Source organism: Protobothrops mucrosquamatus, unplaced genomic scaffold, assembly GCF_001527695.2.
Source record: "Protobothrops mucrosquamatus isolate PMUCROS unplaced genomic scaffold, P.Mucros_1.0 scaffold124, whole genome shotgun sequence".
Classification (NCBI taxonomy): Eukaryota; Metazoa; Chordata; class Lepidosauria; order Squamata; family Viperidae; genus Protobothrops; species Protobothrops mucrosquamatus.
This window is the reverse complement of record NW_015386491.1, coordinates 454,625-477,432: the sequence shown is the minus strand read 5'-3', so window position 1 is coordinate 477,432 and position 22,808 is coordinate 454,625. Positions and strand designations below refer to the sequence as shown.

The window sequence follows — 22,808 nt, the reverse complement described above, 5'->3', positions numbered from 1 at the left end:
TTGGTAAAGAGGTCTGAATCCCTGCTTATGCTAATGCATCTTCTGCTTTTTTCTAAAATCATAACATTTCATATTATTTTGTAATTTTAAAACAGATTGGATCAATGTTGCCAATGATCTTCTGACAAAATGTAACATACATCTGCATGTTAATAGCCTCTCTGACTGTGGAGCTGAAATGTTTGTTCATCTTTATGAGTCGATATTAGGAGAAAAAGTCCCTGGTAAGAATACAAGTATCTTGCATTATATCCTTACAGCAAGGTAACAGCTCCATATTTACATTTGAAACACTTTGGGCATAAATCTCTAGATCAGAGGGTTTACTAACTTATTTTTTTAAACTTAACTTTCCTCACTGCACCTGCATTTAAAGGAAAAGTATTCTGAATCTGGAGAACAGAAGTATAAAAACCCTTAAATAGAGAATGAATCTCAGTTTAGGCTTTAATATTTATTTTGTCTGCCTGTCCTGGTTGCTCTCCCAAATACTTTCCCCCTTTCTGTCTTCTGTATCTGGAATTTTCAGAGTCACTCTCGGGGCATGTCTGAGCTGATAAATTATAAATCATAATAATCTATACTGTGAACTAAAGCCTCAGTGAAATAGATGTCAGACACAAGAAGCCAGGAGCCAAGATAGAGTCCAGAAAACACTGTGAGTTTATCCCATGCACAAGAATCCCATGTACTAATATTCAAGGCAAATTGTCAATGGACTTCAAGGGGGGGGCTGGACTTAAGTCTCTTTCAGGGGCATAGGGACTCTAGACCCCGCCCTCGGGCTTAGACTGGTCATCTCCTACAAGTAGAGCCTCAACGAAGGTAGCAAAGCTTAATTCTGAATTTGTGGATAATGTGGATAAGCTATCTTTTGTCTCTCATATATGTGAGAGATGTGTGTGTGAGAGAGACACAGAGAGAGAGAGAGGGAGAGAGAGTAAATGTAAAGGATCTCAGTGGTGGTGGGAGCACTTGGGGCTATGACCACCCAGAGGGGTGAGAAGAGAATTTTTAGGCCTTTTTAAAATGTTCCAATAGTGACTTGAGAATACCATGTTGGAGTATTTTTTTTACATTCCCTGCAATAATTCATTGTTCACTTCAAAATTATATACATTTCTACAAGCCAACTTATGTGGAAAAGAAATTGTACTTGCTCTCAGAAGATTTAAGATACGGTTCATTTATTTGACTTTATAGTATATTGTAATGCACAGTAGTAATGTGAAAAAGTTGTTAACAGATTTCATAGCTGTTCCTACTTGCCAAGAAGACAACATTCATAATGTGCAGGCGGTGATAGATTCTTTGGCACTGGACTACTTGCAGATCAGCTTATCACATATAACTGGTGAGTATAACTAAAAAAAACAACACCGATGTTGCAAAAAGTACCATACTTTTGTGATACAAAATGGTTAAAAATAGGCATTTGTCATAAATTAATCTACGTTTGATCATACTTTGGGCCAATAGAAATTTATTTCAAGTTAGATGCTTCTTTATCCAAATTAGCAATATGGAGATTCTTAGATATGTTTTATGACATTTTATTTTTGTTTTGTTTACAAGTAAGTTCCTCTAAAGATAACTGTGACAACTGCTAAGCAATCTGCTTCAAATCACTTGCTCACAAATTGTTCTAGTAAAATCAGTGAAATAAAATACAGTTTGCAGTCTTTGACATGTCTATTCAAAAGTAAGCTTCAAGGAAGATTATTTTCAAGTAGGCGGAAGTAGCTTTTAATCTGCTTTACAGATTTTAAATCCATTGCTGAAAATTGAAATAGGTTTTGACAGCATAAAATTATTACAAGGGTACTTTCAGACATGCCTTACTTTTATAAATGCTAGTCAGAATGAACAAGAACACAATTATGCTGGAGACCTTTAACTATTCATAGTAAAATGTATGGCAACTATTTATTGTGTTCTGCTCAATCAGATCTTGGTCAGACTCAGCAATATTGAAAGCTGTGCCATCTTTTGCCTTAACAACAAGGAGGACATTTTTATACTACACTCGAGCTTATTAGTACTGAAAAAATGTAATTAGCTGATTAAAAACCTGTGTTTAAAACAAGACACTTTCACCAGGTCTTAATAATGTTTTAGCTGGCAAATAAAGTGAAAAATGGTAATGATAAATTGAGCTGTCATTATAAGTAAATGTTTCCAAAAAATCTTGATAATACACATTATATAATAAGTGCCTATCTTTGTTTACACAATAAATGATTCAATACCTAGACTTAAAATTGGCAAAGAATCCCATCTAAACTGTCCCTTGTCCTAATGGGATTTAAACTTTGTAGGATGCATTTTGTAAGCATCCTTAGGCTCTTAGTCACTGAATATGTATTGCAGGTTGCTGGAAGGAGCCACTAGCTGAATCTTTTCCTGATTGACTTGCCTCTGTGCAAGCCATCCTCCTAACAGGAAAGTCTCGTTTGTAACAAACTGGTTTTCCTTGAAACTATTTTTAGCAAAGTAGCAAAACAATCCTCATCAAAACTGTGAAATGCAGGTCAGAAGCAATTACTGTATCCCTTTCTGTATCTCTATAAAGCACATGGGCATAGAGGAAAGAATAAAAAGATATGTTATGAGCCTTTAAAAATCCTAGTAACAGTAAACATATGGATTAGAATAGATGATGTTCAAACGTTTTTCACTGAGCTGATTCAATAAGTCACAGAATTAATGTTTTCTGCTTTTAATTGTTTTTCCCCCCACTCAGCCTGGTACCTCCATTGTGTTGGTATTACAACTTTTTGTGTTGTTTGGGTTTTTTGGACAATGCAGATTCAAGGCAGCTATTTAAAAAACTATAATCCAGAAGTATAAGTATGGGAATTATATGATGAGTTTTCCTTTCAGCCTTGCTTTTCTTGGAGGAAGGCCAGGTAGAGAAAGTTGCCTGGAATGAAAGAAACTGATTTTGCACAGGGTCCTGTTGCTGAAGAAAGCTTTTTTTTTCTTTCATTAGAATGAGCATTCCCAACAGAATAAAATCCAATATATGGTGCAGTTAATATTTTAAGTGGGCAGGTTCGCTTATGAGGAGTGCTCTTTTAAGCAGAACTTGAGGATTTTGCTCTTAGCCCAGTTCAGTTGCATCCTCCCAACCTTTTATTTCTGTTCTAAGATAATACTGTGCGTTTTTATTAAGGTGAGAATATTGTGAAAGGAGATAAGGAATCTATTAGGAATCTCTTGGAAATATTTGATGGCTTGCTTGAATATCTTACGGAAGAAGTCAGTGAAACTGCTTCTCAACAGGACGGTGAGAGAAATAGCTTCTTAAACCATAAATTATCTTTTGATAGATATTAAGGTCTTATTTTATTAGTATTTATATGTCTACTTCAAGAGATGGGGGAAGTAATTTTTTTTAAAAAAAAAATCATTACTGAGTGCTAAGTATTTTCTGGTTCATTAATTGATCGCTAGTCTTTGCTATAAAAGTAATTATGTTTTATTGTTTGGATGTACTGTATGCACCTTGCTATAGTGATACTGGCAAGCACTGAAATTACAGTTTTTTACTCTAATTGTAGATGAAACGTGCAAATTTAAAAATGTCTCATGCAATTATCTCCAATTGCCTTTTGCTGAAAAGAAAATCTTACATTAATTAGTGAGAGTGTGGTGCGTCTCCTTCTCATCTCAGTAAAAGCAATTTGTGATATTTACATGACACGTGTGTTCTTATATGAAATTCTGATTGCTACACATGAAGCGCCTTCATTGGCTAGGTTTACATATTATGCAAAGCCTTAATGTGGTTTGTTTAATCTGAGTAAGATACAAGTTGATTTCGATTTATAACCATGTCAGGCAAATTTTTAGAGTCTTGGAAGACTCTAAAAACGGAACGTTGGCTTCTGAAATCTGCAGTTGGTACACAAGTTACCCAGCAACATTGTAGGAAATGGAGAGGCTGGTGTACAGGTAGTCCTCATCGTATCTCCACAATTGGGACCAGAATTTCCATTGCTAAGCAAGGTAGTTATTAAGTGAATCATATGGTCATGAAGCAAAGTAGTCAGCTGGAAAGGTCACAAATGGTGATCCCTTGAGCCAGAATGTTGCAACTGTTGTATGTACATCCCAGTTGCCACACCCCTAAATTTTGATTGTGACAGTGGGATGCTGCAATGGTTATAAGTGCAAGGATCATTGTAAGTTATTTTTTTCAATGCCGTTGTAACTTTAAATGATTTCTAAATGAATAGTTGTAAGATGAGGACTACCTGTATTGGGCTCTTATTTCTTCAGGGTTTTTTTTTTAATAGGGGAGATATTTTAACAATCCCCCAAAAAGTTTAACAAACCTTTTTTTACTGGGTATTCAGAGGAAAAAAGTATCAATTTTCTGGCTTTGCTGTCAGATTTCAGCAAGGCAATCTAGGAAGGCTGTGGTTTATGATTTTGCTCAACACACGAGTGCAGCAAGAACAAACTAATTGAAATATATAAATATATTAATCCAATTATAGAATGTAGGGCCATTCTTAAGGATAGATTGTGATATGTTTTATCGTCTTCATGGACATTTTGTGGTTGAATATCTTTCTATGAAAGTAAATAAAACAGACCTGTAATTAGAATCCAAAGGGAGAAAGCTGTTGTACCTTGGTTAAGGATTGAACAGAATCTCTTTATATGTATTTCCTGGACAAAGGAATCTATCTGTGTCATTGCCACTTCCTTTTTGGGTTTGCCAGATACACATTCACAATTCTGGTAGGTGCAAAACAGCCCTGAACACAATTTTCACCCAGGGTTAGGTGTGGGAGATGATGTTGCTTATTGAGGATTATTCATATATTTTTTCCCACCGCTTGCCCTTTTGTTTGAATTATTGGAAAGAGATTGCTGATAAAAGAAGTCTCTTGTGCATGTGATGGAATATTTGTTACAGGTAGTCCTCAACTTACAACCATTTGTTTATCGACCATTCGATGCTGCTAGAGAAAAAGTGACTTACAATCAGTTCTCGTACAACGGTCACAGCATCCCATAGTCATGTGACCAGACTTTGGGTGCTTGGCAACCAGTTTGTATATTACAATGGTTGCAGCAGCCCAGGGTCAGGCAATCGCCATTTGCCACCTTCCCACTTGGCTTCCGACAAGCCAAGTCAATGGGGGAAGCCAGATTCACTTAACGACTGAATGATACTTAACAGCGATAGTGCTTCTCTTAACAACTGTGGCAAAAATGGTGGTAAAATCGGGCATGACTCACTTAACAATCACCTTGCTTAACAGCGGAAATTCTGGTCCCTATCAGGGTTGCATGTACTCTGCTGTAGCTAGCAGTGGATTTGCCTACTAGTAAGATAATAAGCATTTAAAGAAACATTCTATTTGGATTTCTTTCTTTCTTTAGCATATGGCTTCTATTTGAATGTAGTTATTTTAAAGGGATTTCTATGGCTTGCATTTTCAAAACTATTGAAGCCACACTGCAGCACTACAGTTCCGAAGCAAACCATAAAAGAAAAGAAGTGACAAGGTTTGACCCCCAAGCTACCGGATATGTTGCCTACGTTAAGGCTGCAAGTCTCATAAATACATGCCGGTTGCCGGGCACCTGGATTTTGATCATGTGACGATGGAGATGCTGCGACTGTTGTGAGGACGGGTCCCGAGTCGCTTTTTTCCCAGTGCCATCGTAACTTTGGTCACTAAATAAATGGTTGTAAGTCAAGGACTACCTGTATTATTTATTATTATTATTATTATTATTATTATTATTATTATTATTATTATTATTATTATTATTATTATTATTCATTGGCCAATAGATTCTACAATGTGCCAGGATAGGGGTATGCACAGGAGGGAAGAGAGTTAATATATTTTTCAATTTATTTATTTATTTTTTGTGTTTATTGCTTTTTTGTTTTTTGTTTCTAAGCAGGTGGTCTTAAGGTGATGGCAGAAACAGAAGTCCAGCCTATGGATTCAAAGAAGCCAGAAGATGGCTGTGACATCCCGGTTCCCTCCCTAGAGGAACCCTCAGCTGGAGGGTAAGGCAGGTCCATAGTTGCCGGCTGCTTTACTAGCTTTTAAAGAGCTTATTAGTAGTGGGTTTTCACCTTGTTAAATAGAATTAATAAGGAATAATACAACATGCAGTGGTGGCGAATATCTGTAGCTCGGGTGTAGGATGAGGGTGACAGTTCGTTCTCCGAGCTTGGGTTGGTTTCCAAATGTTTCATTACCAGACTAGGTAAAATCTTCAGCAGAGTTTAGGGTATGTCAGTGTCGGTGTTCTCCTGTTTATAAGGGCTTCAGGTGTAGGTGTATCAAATGAGGGTCTTGTGATGGGTCAGATGTGAGTCATCAGTGAGTCTTGTGATGGGTCTTGTGATGGGGAGGTTACCTCAGGTCAGGGTCATTGTGAGGTGAACTGCTGGGGGGGGCTTGTGTGGGTTGGTTGAGGGTCGGTGCTGTCTCTGGTTGGCTGTGCAGTTGATTTGGATTCTGAGGGGTTCGTAGGCTGGTTGTAGGTCAGTGTGTCTGTTAATGGAATTGCTTGTGGAGTGCCAGGCTTCGATGAACTCACAAGCTTGGCGGGTGGTAGCGTGGCTGATAATTTTTGTGTTGCTCCAATCAAACTGGTGCTCTTTGGTGTCGGCGTGAGTAGAGATGAAAGATTTGGGATCGTGGCATTTGACTGCCAGCCGGTGTTCATGGATCCTGGTTTTTAACTGATGTGATGTTTGTCCCACATAGAATTGGTTGCAATGGTTACAGTTGATTTTGTAGATTACGTTGTTTCTTTCATCCTTAGTATCATGTCTTCGGTTTTGGATAATTCCTGGTGGAGTGTGGCTGTGGGTTTGTACGCAATACAATTGTTCAGGCTCCTTTCAGATATTTCACCTTTGGCATGTACAGTGGGCTGCACCTTTGAAATATTTTATATGTGGACAGAGGATGCCATAATTGTGCCTGACACACTCTGTGTAGAATTAGCATTGATTGCAGCAAATATGTATGCTTTCTCTTCCAAGTCGCTTAAAAAAATTATTATTGGAACAACATTTGCTACCTTCTTATCTCTGCATCTGCAGTTAGATTTACTTGTACATATTTGACTGACACAGTGGAAAGAGTCAAGATGGCTTAATTAATAAATTATCGGTAGTCTTCAGTTAACAATGGTAATAAGGACTGGAATTACTGTCGCTAAGCAATACCGTTGTATAGCGTGATGTCACATAACAACATTGCTTAATGATTTCAATTCCAGCAATCATGGTTAACTGATGGCCTTATTAATTGAATCTGAGCATTAGGTGAGGACCCACCAGCCCAAGCCATTCTCAGCGTGGTCCCTTCCTAGCCCGGAGCCTTAGTAAGATAAGGGACTGCCTCCTCTTGAACTCCTCCTACCTGCCCACCTCCCTCTTTGCCCTATTGGCTGCCTACTTACCTACTCCTGCCAGCTACTCCCACATCCAGCTCTGCCTACCGCCATATCACATGCCACTACTGTATTAATCGGGGCCTTTCATGTTGCTATTTTTCACACTAGTAGCAGCCAAGGCTTCTCTGGCATCTCCCCAGGAGCTACATTCATGCCCAGCCCAGGACTTTCTTTCATGAAAGAAGCCTGGCACAGGAAAGAAGGCACCAGTTGCACCGCACCAAATAAGTACTCGGCTAGAAGTTAACCTTTTTCTCAGTGTGTTTCTGTCATGGTTTTACTTTAATTTTTTAACTATTTTCTAATATTTTATTGATCTGCTTTGTTAAAGTTGGGAGCAGAAGGCCAACGTCCCTTCCCTCTTAATTTTTGAATGACTGAAGGCCTCGATTGATGCTTCTTATGTATTCTTCCACCTTGTGGCCAAATCAAAAAGCACATCACTGTACTTTATTGTGTTCCGTTTAGATCCTCTCAGTCATCAGAGCTGCTTGATCCGTCTTGGGAGGCTGGTGGTTCAGAATCTACAAGTGAGCTGATTAAGCTTGGTGACACAGCCTATTTGTTTTCTCTGAGAAATGAAGGTGAGCAGGCTCTGAAAAAAACAGAACAGCCAAATGCGACTGATGAAATGGTTATTGTACAAGGAACAGTTTGAAAGTCTCAAGTATGGGCTGTTGGAATTCCCCCCCCCAAAAAAACCCCTATATCGGGTAGGCAACCTTGGCTCTTTTATGACTCGTGGACTTCAACTCCCAGAATTCCTGAGCCAGCATGGCTCAGCTTGGAAACCTCTCCCTTTCCCCTCAGCATGGCTGGCTCAGGAATTCTGGGAGTTGAAGTCCACGAGTCATAAAAGGGTCAAGGTTGCCTATCGCTGCCCTATATGCTTCATTAAACTATAGCTTTCACACTAAGTATAGATCAGTTCACTCATCTATACAACCTATGCAGTTTTCACCCCAACTGAGGGATCATCCTCCATACACTGCAAAATAAATGGGGTTTTTTTTGAGAATTTTAATAGACCGATTTTCTTTTAAGAATGTAGAGTAATATTGGAGTGGCATAGTGGCCTTGACGCTTGACTCCCACTCAGAAGGTTGAGAGTTCAATCCTAAGTAGCGTCAGATGTTTCTCTCCTAGGGCAGAAAGAAAAAATATCTGCTGTGAACTCTGCGTAGGCATCAGAAGGGGCACACAGCCAGTAAACGCTCACCTCCATCCAGTTGCCCTGAGTCTACCCCAAATAGGGACTACAGGGTTGTAAAAAGTGAGTTTTTTAATGTAATGTAATACAGTTCCAAGTACTAATAAAGGAGAATATTTGTAGCTCAGGGTTGACATGAGGAGTCCTTGGTGCTGTCTGAGCTTGATTATTTTCTTGCAGACGTTTCATTACCCAAACTAGGTAACATCATCAGTGATAGTAAAGGAGTGCTGTTTGCTGTCAGTTTATATTCTAATGGCTTGCCTATCAGTGTTGGTGGGGGTGGTCTTAGAGATTCTTTGATTGGGTTGTTGGCTTCTTTGGCATTTTCTTGATTGGGGTATTGTTTACTTGATTGTTGATCAATAGACACATTAACAACATCTCTATAGACCAGTGGTTCTCAACCTTTTTAATGCCGCAACCCCAACCGGTCGTAAGTCGAGGACTAAACCAGTCGTAAGTCGAGGACTAAACCGGTCGTAAGTTGAGGACTACCCAACCGGTCATAAGTCGAGGACTTTCCCTGCCCGGGAGCGCCACGCATGCATGGTTCTGCCCCCTGCGCCGGCCGAGGCGTAGCTGGCAAGCGGCAGAGACAGAGCAGGCCGACCACCAGCTGGCCCAGCCCAAGGGAGGTAAGGCACCCGCTGGAAAAGGGGGAAAAAAATGGACAAAAAAATGGCGGACAGCCTTGCTTGGCGACCCCCATGAAATGGTTGATCGACCCCAAATGGGGTCCCGACCCACAGGTTGAGAACCACTGCTATAGACTATGCAAAAGGGACTATCACCCAGCCCCAAAAGGAACAAAACAAACCTAGCACATCTCCACCAGCAAGTAGCATCCAGATCACCATAGATTAACTCCAAAGTTAATATCAGACCAGCAAACAGCCCAATCAAAGAATCTCTAAGACTACCTCCACCAATACTGACAGGTAAGCCACTAGAACAGGGGTGTCAAACTGGCGGCTTGCGGGCCAGATGCATCACATGCAGGCCAGCCCACTCCGGCTCCACAAAGGCAAAAAACGTCTTGATACATCACAATACGTTATGTGACACGATCGAGTTTGACACCCGTGCACTAGAACGGGTCTCCAACCTATGGTCCAGTTCCCCTCCACCTGTGGCTATTTCTAGAAAATAAGGTGCAGATTATTTCCCAATCTGTTCTTTACTTCCTGGGCAAAATATATAAAAATCCCCCTCCAGTGGGATATCACAGTTGTGGAAAACCTTTATTGATACCCAGAAAGAAGGTACTTCATTGTATCTTGTGCCTCTAAACCAGGGGTCTTCCAACTTGACCCTTTTATGACTTGTGGACTTCAACTCCCAGAATTCCTCAGCCAGCGTGCCTGGCTCAGGAATTCTGGGAGTTGAAGTCCACAAGTCATAAAAGAGCCAAGTCTGAAGACCCCTGCTCTAAACCTACTTCCTAACATTCATAAAATTGCAAGGTTAAATATTCATATTCTGCTAATGAATGTTTTCCAGTGTTACCAGCAGGAAAAGAAGTCCCCAAAAAGGCTGCAGGATCTGAAGTATATGCAACTTTTAGAGAATCATTTGGTCTGTCCTCCAGTGGAAAAAAAAGTGTTATTTCAGAAAGGCCAGGTGAGCATCTTTCTAAGATATTGATGTTGATGTTCAAAGGTCTTATCCTGGGGATGATATTTTGGTGGGGAAAATAGCAGCTATCCGATAAGGCCTTCCATGGGCTTAATCAGATGGATTTAGACTGGGATGATCTAGTTAGTACGTAAGAACACAAAATGTGACATCCTTTAACCATCTCTGTTCCCATCTTTGTCTCACAGTCTCTCTATCTGTTTTCCTGACTTTTCCTAGGCTGCTGCTTCCAAATGCAGTCTGGTCCTTCCCAGACTGCTCATGAAACTACACAAGAAAACTTCCCCTATGGAGGGAAGAATTTAGTTGGTTCTATCTGTCCCCTCCCCCCAAAAAACCCAACTTCCAAATATGCTGTGCTTTTTCTACGGCAGACAATATTGAAAGAGAATCTTAGTAGTGAAGCTCAATCCACTGATGAAAAATATAGTAGTTTTTTTTAATAACAAGTTTTATTAATTTTTCAATTTTTACATCCAAGTAATTAGGAAGCAGTGTGGTGATAGGGTAGTCAATAATCCAATAACAAAATCATTCATATAAAAAAAATATAGTAGTTTTTAAATTACCAAACCACCAATAAAATAATCCTTTAAAGCAGTAGATTTAAAACCAAATTAAAAACGAAACTAAAAATTGAAAAAAAAAAAGTCCGCTTTTGAAGAGCATAGCATACCACACGATGCCCCTATATGGCTTTAGCCAGCCAAAATGGTGCCTAACCCTAACCCTTACAGAAGGGGGAAATGTGACTTTATGCGAGTGTGGCATATTTTTACATTTCATTCACTACATTGAAAATCTAATGGGTGTTCTAAAAGATATGAGAAGGAAATAACCCAGCCAGCATACCTTGATGATATGTATGAAATTTCCACCAGTAATACTTGTTTTTAACGTTTTCAAAGGAAACTCGCGCAATAATGTATTTTAAGCATGTTAATTCTACACTTTTGAATCACAGTATTGTCCGCACTGTTTGCCTTTAAGCTACAGCAAAGTCTGCTCAGTTGTCTCAAGAGGAGTTGAGTTCCAGTGCTAAGAAGCTTGGGGACCCAATCCGTCCAGCAATTGCTTTGCAGCCCCCCTACCAACCTTCCGTCAGTGGAGTCTCTTATTTAGCTGAAAGAAAGAATGATACTGGAGACCAGGATTCCCCACCACCTTTATCATCACTTAAATCTCAGGAACCACCATCTACTGTTGTAAGTGTGATATTTCCTTTGTTTTTGTTTAACTGTCATCATTGAATGGCATTGTAGGCTTTCATAAGTTTGGGAGATTTGACTGAATGTTGTCCAAATTATTCAAGGGAGAAGGGAGGTTAAGAAGTGTGCAATAGAAAAAATAAATAAATTCTCCCTAGCCGCCTTATTCATCAGAAAATCTGGATTGGGAATCTAGTAATCAAGTCTTGGACACACAAAATAGTTTGGGGAAAAAACCTTCCCAAATTCAGTGCCCTCAAGATTTGTTGGAATTGTATTTTTTATTTTATTGATATATCAAATTTAGAGACCGCCCATCTCACTCACAGAGTGGCTCTAGGTGGTTTTCCAAATTACTGGAATTTTTATTTATGTTATTTATCTATTAAATTTATATGCTTTCCATCTCACTATCAAGTGACTCTGAACGGAGTTCAGTTCCAATAAACACTTGCTAAGCAGGAATGTGCCAAGGATGCTAGCTAACTAGGGTCCATGAGACTTGAACTTCAACATGTTTAGAGATTGAGAAAATCTGTCACACCTTGTTGGATACAAGGAGTGGAAGCATATTGTTGAAATATATGAAGTTGACGTGCTATGGGGTGGGAAAAGTTGTAGGGAAGAGGAGTAAGTGAACCTCATATGAAATTTTAATTGAAACACACATTCCAACAATAGAAAAACTGCACTAATTTCCATATGAGAAATTAGTACAATTTTTTTTGTTGGAATGTGTGTTTCAGTCAAAATTTACTGTTGATTTTAGCTTTTAAGGTGAGAAATGGCAAATGTGCTCTTTTATTTGTAGATTATTTTGTAATTTAAATTTTAAAATGGTAATAGCTATAGTACTTAAACTTATATACTGCTTCACAGTGCTTTACTGCCCTTTCTAAGCGGTTTACAGAGTCACCATATGGCCCCCAACAACCTGGGTCCTCATTTTACCCACCTCGGAAGGATGGAAGGCTTGAGCCTGACAGACATGCCCAGCTGAAGGAACTGGAAGCCCCTCAGACCTTTGACAGTTTTTGAGTCCCTCTCATAGTAGCCCTGCCCCCAACATGCCAAACATGAACAATTACGGGTAGTCCTCAACTTACAACAGTCTGTTTAGTGATTGAAGTTACGATGACACTGAAAAAAGTGACTGATGACCATTTTTCATCCTTATAACCATTGCAGCATCCATGGTCAGGTGATCAAAATTCGGCCATTTGGCAGGTGGCTCATATTTATGAGGGGTGCAGTCAGTGGTGGGATTCAAATATGTGAACCACCGGTTCTCTGTGTGGGTGCCACTTCCGGAAGTCCATTCTGGGTCTGGGCAACAAAAAAATAGCTACCGGTTCCGCCGAAGTGGTGCGAACCGGCTGAATCCCACCACTGGGTGCAGCGTCCTGGGGTCATGGGATCCCCTCATGGGATCTCCTTTTGAGACCTTCTGACAAGCAAAGTCAATGGGGAAGCCAGATTCACTTAACAACTGTACTACTAACTTAACAACTGCAGTGATTCACTTAACAACTGTGGCAAGAAAGGTTGTAAAATGGGGCAAAATTAACTTTCACTTAGCAACAGAAATTTTGGACTCAATTGTGGTTGTAAATTGAGGGCTACCTGTAATCAGTGGAACAGCTTGCGTTCAGAGGTTGTAGATGATTCATCGCTGAAGGTTTTTAAGAAGAGACTGGACAGCCACTTGTCTGAAATGGTATAGGGCAGGGGTAGTCAACCTTGGCTCTTTTATGACTCATGGACTTCAACTCCCAGAATTCCTGAGCCAGGAATTCTGGGAGTTGAAGTCCATGAGTCATAAAAGAGCCAAGGTTGACTACCCCTGGTATAGGGTCTCCTGCTTGAGCAGGGGATTTGGGCTAGAAGATTTCCAAGGTCCCTTCCAGCTCTATTGTTATTCTGTTAAAGGATTGAACTCCTGGCTGTGGGCAAAGTTAGCCTGCAGTACTGCATTCTAACCTTGCGCCACCAGGGCTCTATGCTCATTAAGCATATATTAATGTGTCTTTTCATTTGTGTTGCATTTCTTTTATAGCTTGCAGAACCCCCTGAGCGAGAATCTCCTGTTTTTTCAGATGGTATCCGGTCTTTTCCAGATGCTACATCTTGTAAGAATCGCCCTTTAAAGTGTTTTTTTTATATCAAAGTCACATTCTTTGCTACTCTGAATTGCTATTGATTTGTAGCATGGGAATAGACTTGTAAGAATTCAAGGCTTGTGGACTGGAATGTTTAAAGCAAGTTCTACTTTGTATGTCAGAATTTTAAGTGAGGAGGGAAAAGTTGTGGCATTCCAGTTATTGCTACACACTTCCTTCTTTTACGCTTGACAATTGGACATGCATATTGTGGCAATAGTCATTAGCATCCAACAGGTTTCCACTCTTGAGTCAAGTGGACAGCTGTGGTTATGTTTTCACACCTTCCCCAAGTTTAAGTGAATTACAGATTTTGTAAAGGTCTGGCAAGTATAGATCTTAATTTCCTGTGCAAAACATTACCATCTCAAATCTGACAGTTATGTTCCTGGGGCTAAATCTTGTTATGTCACTTGAACAAGTTATAATGGGTGAACTCACAGATAATGACAAACCATAAAGAGTGAGTTAACAGATGCTTGCTCAAAAAACCTCAGGTGCATAATATGATATGTCAGTCAGGACATAATCTAAGGCAGTGATGGCGAACCTTTTAGAGGCCGAGTGCCCAAACTGCAACCCAAAATCCACTTATGCATTGTTGGGTGCTGGCTGGGTATGGCCCATTGGCTGGGTGTGGCCCATTGGGTGGGCCTGGCTGCGGTGGTAATGGCAGACTCGGTGGGACTAAAAAGTTCAATCAATCAATTCCAACTTTGCAATATCTTTTTTTTCCCCGCGAGAAGTTGAAATTGACTGATTGAATTTTTTTTTTTTTTTTCACACGGCAGTGGAGGCCTAAAGCGAAAAGATTTTATAAAACCCAGCTGAAGGCCTAGGACTTGGGCGATGGCGCGTGTGCCCACAGAGGGGGCTCTGAGTGCCGCCTCTGGCACCCGTGCCATAGGTTCGCCACCACTGATCTAAGGGCACCCTGTGCCACAGTGGAAACAAAGCAGACTTTGGCAGAAACATGAAGTTATTTTTAGCTGTGCTAATTCTTACAATTATTTTTCTGCTAATATAACATCTTTATTTTTGCAAACACTGTTGCTCGTTGGACATTAGCAATACTGTATTTATAGTTGGAGAAACACTTTAGAAATCTAGTTAACAAGCATATAAACAGAAAACAGATCTTCCCTTGGACCTCTGGATTAGATTTATAAGTAAAACTTTTGTTTCCAATCATTTTGATCAATGACAGCCTATAAAAGGTTTCAAGTCTTTACTCATACTCTTGGAATTCCTTATTTTAAAAGAAGACTCATAAATCCCTAATCAAGTAAATTGAGATAACTTTATAATGGTGAATCGTATTGTCCCTTGCAGTGAGAAAGATATTTACCATAATTTTCTGAAAAGAAGAGAACTCCAAATTCCGATACCAAAAAAGAAAAAGGAGAAAACAATAAATAAATACAGACAAAAATTCTGTGCAATGCCTAGCTTCCTTACCTTAGTCCCTCAGTGTTACCAATTCCACTTGAAAACAATAGCGCCGATGTTTTTATACACCAAGCTGCAGGCTAATCTTCAGGCTGCTGTTCAAAGGCATCCAGGTTTTTCAGCACTGAAATCTTCCAGGCATTTGCACTTTTCTCAAATATGTCTTCTCAGTGGAAGCCTTGGGTTTTTGGGGCATCGCCTTTTATATAAATCTAATAAGTGAATGTTTCGTATTTAATGAACTTACAGCTATATTTCTGTACCTAATTTCTATCGTTAATTTCTTTGGACTTCTGCTCAGATTTTCCAACTGAACCATCAGCAACAGGAGGTGGTGTAACTAGTGAATCGTTGCCACAAGCCAGTTCACATGATGCAGGAAAGGTAACACATTGTTTAGTTGCCTACAGATGTATCTGTTATGTGTTCAAGGTAACCATTAATGCAGATTGACAGGTGAGGCTGTGATGATAAGCCAACGTGTTTATTCAGCTGAATAAAGACGGGTCCCTCCAAGAAGGAAGGAATCTAAGAGCATAGTGCCAGGCAGATATTTATACATTTCTTTGCTTTCACTTCATTACATAATATGCAGCTGGCATACAACAGATAAGATATAGAAAATATAGAAATAATAAAAATAACCAAGCAAGGCTCCTGTAGTTTTGGTCACATGCCTAACTCACATATTTCCTGTAAAACTTTCCATGGCCTCAGGCCTGCGGAGACCTGCCATCTTCGACATATGTTCCTTTTGGCCAATCAGCAGAATCATCTGATTCCTGACCGACATTACAAATTGAAAATTCTAATGGGAATCTTGAGAAAGAATGCAGGATGAGACAGAAGAATTCAAAGATATGTCCAATCCATGAGATGAAGACCGAGAGTTCAGCACAGAATTTCTCAGAAAAGGTTCATCTGTAAGGAGGCATATGGAAATAAAAGTTACAGCACTGTGCAAGTGTTCTAGGAGTATATATCAGGCTCATAGGAAAGAAAGCTTGAATAGTCAAGTCATTTAATAGACCTTTAAAAGGCTAAGTACTGAGAGGGAAGGGAAGATCAGAGATCTTGAGATGCAGAATGGAGTTGGTGACGATCTACAGAGAATTCTAGTGGTGAGGAGGAGCTAGAAGTAGATCTAACAATGGGCAGAAAACTAATCTGAGGATTTTATATTTCTTTTGCATCTATCAAGGATTTTGTTTGCAAAAATGAGAAATTGATCATTTTTCTAAATAAGGTTAACTATGGTTTAATGCAAGTATGTCAAACCCTAGCTTACAGTAATATTTCAAATACAAATTAATACTGACATTACTGCAGCTGATGGTCAGTCTGATCATATTTTATTGGTTTGGTATATCTTTATTATGATGGTCCTCTGATACGACGAACTGGAATGTTATAATCATCCTAGCTTAAATATTTACTGTTAGTTCAGAGGTCATGTAGTATCTTTTTTTTTTACTGAAAACTCTTTTTAGGGAAGCATACATAAAAACAATTCCCATTATGAAAATGTGATTCTAAAAAACTGATGTCTGGTTTTACTTTGATCTGGGACTGCTGAGTTTTTGAAAGACTGCATTTCCCATTTTTTTTTCTTTAAGGAACAGTTAATGTATAAATGATTGATGTGGATGGTTTCGAACTATAAATGCCTTTCTGGCTTGGTAATCCTGCTGTAAATATTGTTGTTTAAAAGGTGCTGATATCTAATTTTCTGTATTATCATAGTCATTCTATTTGGCAATTTTTCTTTATGCAGTCTGATCTTTATTACTTTTAACACCAGTTATAATCTTGAATTTATCCCGGGCTGTCTGAATGAAAGTTTCTCCCCCACCCCCACAAAGGAAATAGGCAGGAGTTCGCAGCACACATCGATCTGGAGTTGCAAGGAGAATGGATTTACTCAGTTCACCCCTATACAAACCACAAGGCCTAAACAAAGGAATCTGTTTATTGGGAAAAGGTATGTGTTTCCTTCACACAAAATGGAATTTGGAGTCTCTCTTCCTCCAAGTTCATATATATTGCCATCAACCTGGGGCTTTTAACCTTGTACTGTTCTACAAGTCATTCAGTCTATTGGCTAAAGATGATGGGAGTTGATGATGTCAGTTAGGATAATGTTCCTTTAACTGTGGTTCCTTTTGCGTGGCCCAGTTTCTGGCATGCCACGGCCCAGTGCCGGTCTACAGACTGGGGGTTGGGGACCCCTGAGTTAAAGAAGTCCCACTGGCAGGATCCAGGAAGAGAGCCTTTTCTGCCATTGTCCTGCCCTTTGGAATATCCTCCTCCCAGAGGTGAGATTGGCCCCCATTCTCATGGCCTTTTGAAAGAATGTGAAGACCTGGTTCTGCCGAGTTGCATGCATGCAACCTTGAGTTTGGTTAGCACCTTGATGTCCCCCCACCTTTTTATTTATTGCTTTAACTGCCTTCTTTTACTGAAATACATTTTTGTGTGGTTTTTATGTTTCTATGTTTTTAATTGTACACCGTGTAGGGTCACTTTGTGACTGAAATGGGTAGTCTCTATATTTGATAAATAAAAAAAATCCTTTTGCAAAAAGTAGTTTTTCAGAAGTGGGTTACAGTCAAATACATCTATTGAACGGGGCTGAATGCTACGCTGGCTCTAAAACGCTCTTGAACACACGACCCCATTAAGATTTTTTAATCGATGCATTAATGTAAAGAACAATGAAGTATTATTAAGAGAGGTTTTATTTATTCACTTAGTTTGGAGCCTGCCCATCTGGGCGGCTTGCCTGAAGAACAGTTAAAAGAAGAAACTGAGCTTAAGCCTCCAAAAGACAAAACTGAATTACAATAATGTTCTTATTGGGTTTTTTAATGTTCATTTTTATTTTTTTTCCTTTCAATTCCTCTTCTCTCTCTCTCTTTTTCTCCTTTTTTACTTACCCATCTTCCTGTTTTCCTCTTGAAAAACAGGGATAGCGCCCCATACACTGACTTACATGCTTAAGATGATCCCATTTGTACACTTTCAGTGTTCATCTTAAAGCTCATAGATGTGCATTGAATATTATTTCTTCAATCACCAGGCCTACCATTTATGGAACTAGCATAGAGTTACAGCTGTGTATCTACTGCAGTGTTTCTCAACCTTGACAATTTTAAGGCATGTGGACTTCAACTCCCAGAATTCCACAGCCAGCATTGCTGGCTGTGAAATTTTGGGAATTGAAGTCCACATGCCTTAAAATTGTCAAGGTTGAGTAACACTGATCTACTGGGACCTATTGGTGAATGTTTTTGATACTGCCAAAATGCAGCTCAGGTTCTACTGTCCTTAATATTAGTACCTGGGCTTGACTTTCAGCTGACTTTTGTAAACTGTGGTCTACTTTGCACTCCCACATACTCTTCCCCCCCCCCCCATGTGTGTATGTGTGTTATTTAATTATGTTTTACTCTGATTTCCCAGTCAGAATGAACGTCCTGCTCTGGCAGACTCTTTTGTAGAAGATTCTCTTCCCCATAGACGAGCAAAGGCAAAAATCTCTGAAATGTCAGAGAAACTCTCCCGCAGGCTGAATGAACTGGATACGGTAAGTTAATGCCAACTATTCTTGGTATTGTGCTAACCCAACGAGCAACATGACTGAAGCTAAGCAGGTAGAGATCAAGCCAATTTGGGATCCTGCAATCATACTCTTTAAGGCTCAGGATTGTTACTCTTTACAGAAATAACTTTTCTCCAGAATAATCCAGTATTCACAATAAAATAATTAGGAGACATCATCCTTTATTTTATTGCACTAAAATCATAGCAGGCTTGTGGTGGCAGTTGTAGATTTGATGCGGTGTCTGGGCATCTCTTAATGAGAATGGACACAATAACAATTTCGGCATTTGCCTGGGTCGGCTGTCATTTCACCTCAAACTGACCCTTGATCTGCCTTCGATTGATTGCCAGGTTTTCCCTGGGTTTGCTGTTGTGGGTGCCTTTTACCCAAGGCTGACTAACCCACTGACTCCTGCATTGTTTGGAAGGGGGGGGAAATGCCTACTGGAACAGGTTAACTGAAATCACACCTCAAAATATGTCATCCTATGTTTTGTTTTGTTTCGTTTTTCTTAGTGTGATTTGTGAATTGCAGATTGGTTTCTAGCGTAGCCTGTTGTGGGATTCATGGTCAGCAGAGGGGACAGAGCCAACTGGAAAAAGGTTAGGGAAAAGTCAGGGTTTCTTTCTAGGAAGGATCAAGGATTTTTTTTCCCCCTCTTGGCTCCAGATTCTAAAGCAGTGTCTGCATTCTTGAGTCTCCATATTTCTTCACAGCCCCATCTTTCCTCCTCAGATTAAGTACTTGAGGCGCAACCTAAGAAGCCACCGACTGTGACCTCTGACCCCAAGCAAATGATTGCAATGTGGTAGCTCTTTAGTACAACAACATGTTGAGGGATTAACAGGCAAGGAGTTGTTTCCATTAAAGCTGGACTTTTCTGGCTTCCAGAATTCCTACCATTTACCACCAACTATCTACCACTGGACATATCTACAGTGGCATGGACATTTTCCTTACTGTGCTGTATCAGGCTTTTTTTTTTCTCTGTTCAACCATCTGTTTTGTTATTTCTTCACCTGATCTGAAAATGGCCAGTTCCACAGCCAAGAACAACATCTAGCCAGATGGTTATATTTAGTAAAAAAAAAAATAGTTATGAAAGCTCCTTTATAAAATTATGGAAGCCATCTGGGTATTGATTCTGTTTGGTAGTAGGAATCCCTACATTCTCCCTCCATTGTGCAAATTGTCTAAGTTTGTAGTGCCTCTCATTTTGAAGTCAAGAAAGGGAATTGCATATTATAGGGATTAACAACCCCGCCTCCAGAAGTTGTGAATGCTCCAACACTGGAAGTTTTTAAGAAGAGACTGGACAACCATTTGTCTGAAATGGTATAGGGTTTCCTGCCTGAGCAGGGGATTGGACTAGATGACCACCAAGGTCCCTTCCAGCTTCTATTCTATTCTATTCTATTCTATTCTATTCTATTCTATTCTATTCTATTCTATTCTATTCTATTCTATTCTATACAAAGTATTTATTTCCCATTGCCTGGTAGTGTATCAGAAGGTCTCAGTTCCCTAATATCCAAAGATGGTTGAAACAAACAAATAAATAATACCTATTATGTATTTATTTCTATGTAACATGGCTCTTTTGCTCATTTTTATCAATCTGCTAAACTGACCTTTGTGCAGAATGAATTTGCCATTTCTCCTTGCTAAATTGTATTGTGCAGAAAGAAATGTTTGGAAAGGACGTTCAAGGTTATTATATGTTTATAAGAATCATATTATCAGCCGGTACCGAAAAGGTTCTGAATATAGGCTTGGCTTAAATACAATAGAAGGAGATACTCAAGTCCTGCTTGATTAAATGCAATATCCGGCTTCATACTTTTAAGTTTGAGTTCACCTTTCTAAACATCAATCTTCAGCAAAAGAAGAGAAAGACAGGAAAAAAATACTTCCCTGTGTAAATTGGAACAACAAGGAATGGACTAAATAAACCTTGCATACTAGTTTCTTACTTGAAGGGATTTTCACTCTAGCAAGCATAAATAATATACGGTAGAATCTTTTTGCTGGGGTCTTTAATAGTGCAATAGTAATAGTACTATTAAGGGTACTTTTTAGTATCTCTTGGCACTGTAGGATTCTATCAGCTTGTGCAGATTAGGCCTACAATTGGTGGCACAAAGTGGTGATCTGGAGTGTTTGAAGTAAATATTAGACTTTGTGTACTTAATTATTTTTCGTGATTAAAAGCGAATGTTTTGTATGTAAAATCATGGAAGATTACTTTGGAAGGAACTCTGAACAGATAAAGCAATTTTTTAAAAAAAAAAATCACAGATGTTAAAGCACGCTTTGGGTGAACAAAGCCGGGACGAGTTGTCGGCTGATGAGGATACCCTTTCTCAACACAGTGATAGCATCATGGACTATCGCCAAACCAAACAACAATCAGGTAACATTCGGAACATGACATATATTAATGAGCAAATTGTATTGTTCTATGTTGGCACATATAATTTCCACCAGGAATGGAAAATAACTACATACCTGCCTATCATCTAGCATCTTTCCTTGACCTGATCCCCTCTTTAGCTATCAGAGCTACAGCTTCCATAATTCCTGTTGACCATGCTAGCTAAGACTTCTGAGAATTGTCATAGTAACACCTTCTAGAAAGTGCTAGATTGAAGAGATTTCTTTGTATAATGGGTGTCACAATAGCTGAACTGAGGGGTTTGAGCACTGTTGGGAATTGTGCTAACTCAAGAGTTTAAAAACAATAACTTTACAAAGAGCCTGAATCTAGTTGCTAAAAAAAAAAGTATCTCTGATTGGCTATGGAGATTCTCAGTCATCCAGGTCATAATTGTCTCTCAAAGGTACTTTTTTCCAAAGCTGTATCTGATTGAATGTAATACAAGGCAATCCATATCAGATCCCAAAAACATGACAGGACAAGCTTTAGAAACAGAGCTTCTGAAATTTATTGAAAAGCCCTTCATGATCCCTTGTTTTTTTTAAAAAAACCTAATTGTGGTAGACCTGTCCAAAGTTTGTTTATTTCATAGATGTTCGCCGTCCAAGGAAAGGACCCAGTAGGCGACGGTCATTTTCTGCTTCCCCACCTCCGTCTAATTATCAACCATCATATATATCTGATAGTCCACCCCAGAAGGATACAGAAGAGCCAGCACGAAGGTTGCGAATCTGTTGGCAAAATGAACAGGATCAAAGGAAGTTAAGACCAAAGGTAATGGCAGCAGTAATGGAAATGGGGCCAGCTAAATAATGCCTTAATGAGTGAATGTATTAATAGATGTTCTTAGCGGTCAGTAGAACTTGGATGAAAAGAACTTTTGCTTTTCCACTTCAGAGGTTTTATATCATCTCCAAAAGAAAAAGACATTCTAAGTGTGACAGTATGCTACACGTACCTCCTAATGGGTGGGCTGGTAGCATTGTATGTTGGCTTGATAGATGATCTTTAGATATATGAGGTTGCATAGAATAGCATGCACTTGCTTGGGGTAAAACTGCCTGCTTGTAACATAGTGGCCCAAATGCTCTGAAGCTGACCAGTATTGTCCTTGCTGATGGGAGGGAATGTTGCATAGGGCATGGATATGGTTAAAGCTAGCAACCTGGTAAAGCTAGTTTATCATATCTGATTGACCAAAGTCATGGGGGGTGGTAGCTGAGATCAATATTTATTGGCCATCTACTGATGACTATGGCAAACCGAAGACTACAACTAAGAGCCTGGAAGAATGAATAAAATAAAAATAGATACATTGTACATTTGGGAAATGAAGAATTGGGAAAGATGTCAAGGATCGGAATGTAAATGGTCCAATCTTGTGAAAATCATACAGGGAAGTCAAAGTACAGAATTGACTGGGCTGAAAAGTATACTGGAAAGTATGCAATTGGTGTCATCTCAATTGTTGTGGACGGGCATGAGAAAAAAGTTACTGTCCAGTGAGTGATGATAGTAGAAGAACCAGAAATAAGTTTGGAAACATTGCTGAGTGTTCTGAATGGAAATGATCCAAGGAGGAAAAATATTTTATTAGGTGACATGAATAGTTAGTTGGAATGAGACAAAAGAGTACATAAAAAGTGATCACGCC

At 39.4% G+C, this 22,808-nt stretch overlaps 1 protein-coding gene across 1 annotated transcript in view; it reads left to right on the top strand.

Annotated features, from left to right (window-relative positions):
* The window catches only part of CEP95 (centrosomal protein 95), a 38,047-nt gene that overhangs the window by 2,915 nt on the left and 12,324 nt on the right, over positions 1 to 22,808 (top strand). The window contains exons 2-14 of the mRNA XM_015812968.1: positions 96 to 224; positions 1,247 to 1,354; positions 3,176 to 3,289; positions 5,935 to 6,043; positions 7,918 to 8,033; positions 10,163 to 10,282; positions 11,288 to 11,502; positions 13,562 to 13,634; positions 15,415 to 15,497; positions 16,976 to 17,094; positions 18,576 to 18,699; positions 21,016 to 21,130; positions 21,747 to 21,928. Of these exons, the coding sequence (XP_015668454.1) occupies positions 96 to 224; positions 1,247 to 1,354; positions 3,176 to 3,289; positions 5,935 to 6,043; positions 7,918 to 8,033; positions 10,163 to 10,282; positions 11,288 to 11,502; positions 13,562 to 13,634; positions 15,415 to 15,497; positions 16,976 to 17,094; positions 18,576 to 18,699; positions 21,016 to 21,130; positions 21,747 to 21,928 (1,607 nt within the window). The remainder of the gene's footprint in view (positions 1 to 95; positions 225 to 1,246; positions 1,355 to 3,175; positions 3,290 to 5,934; positions 6,044 to 7,917; positions 8,034 to 10,162; positions 10,283 to 11,287; positions 11,503 to 13,561; positions 13,635 to 15,414; positions 15,498 to 16,975; positions 17,095 to 18,575; positions 18,700 to 21,015; positions 21,131 to 21,746; positions 21,929 to 22,808) is intronic.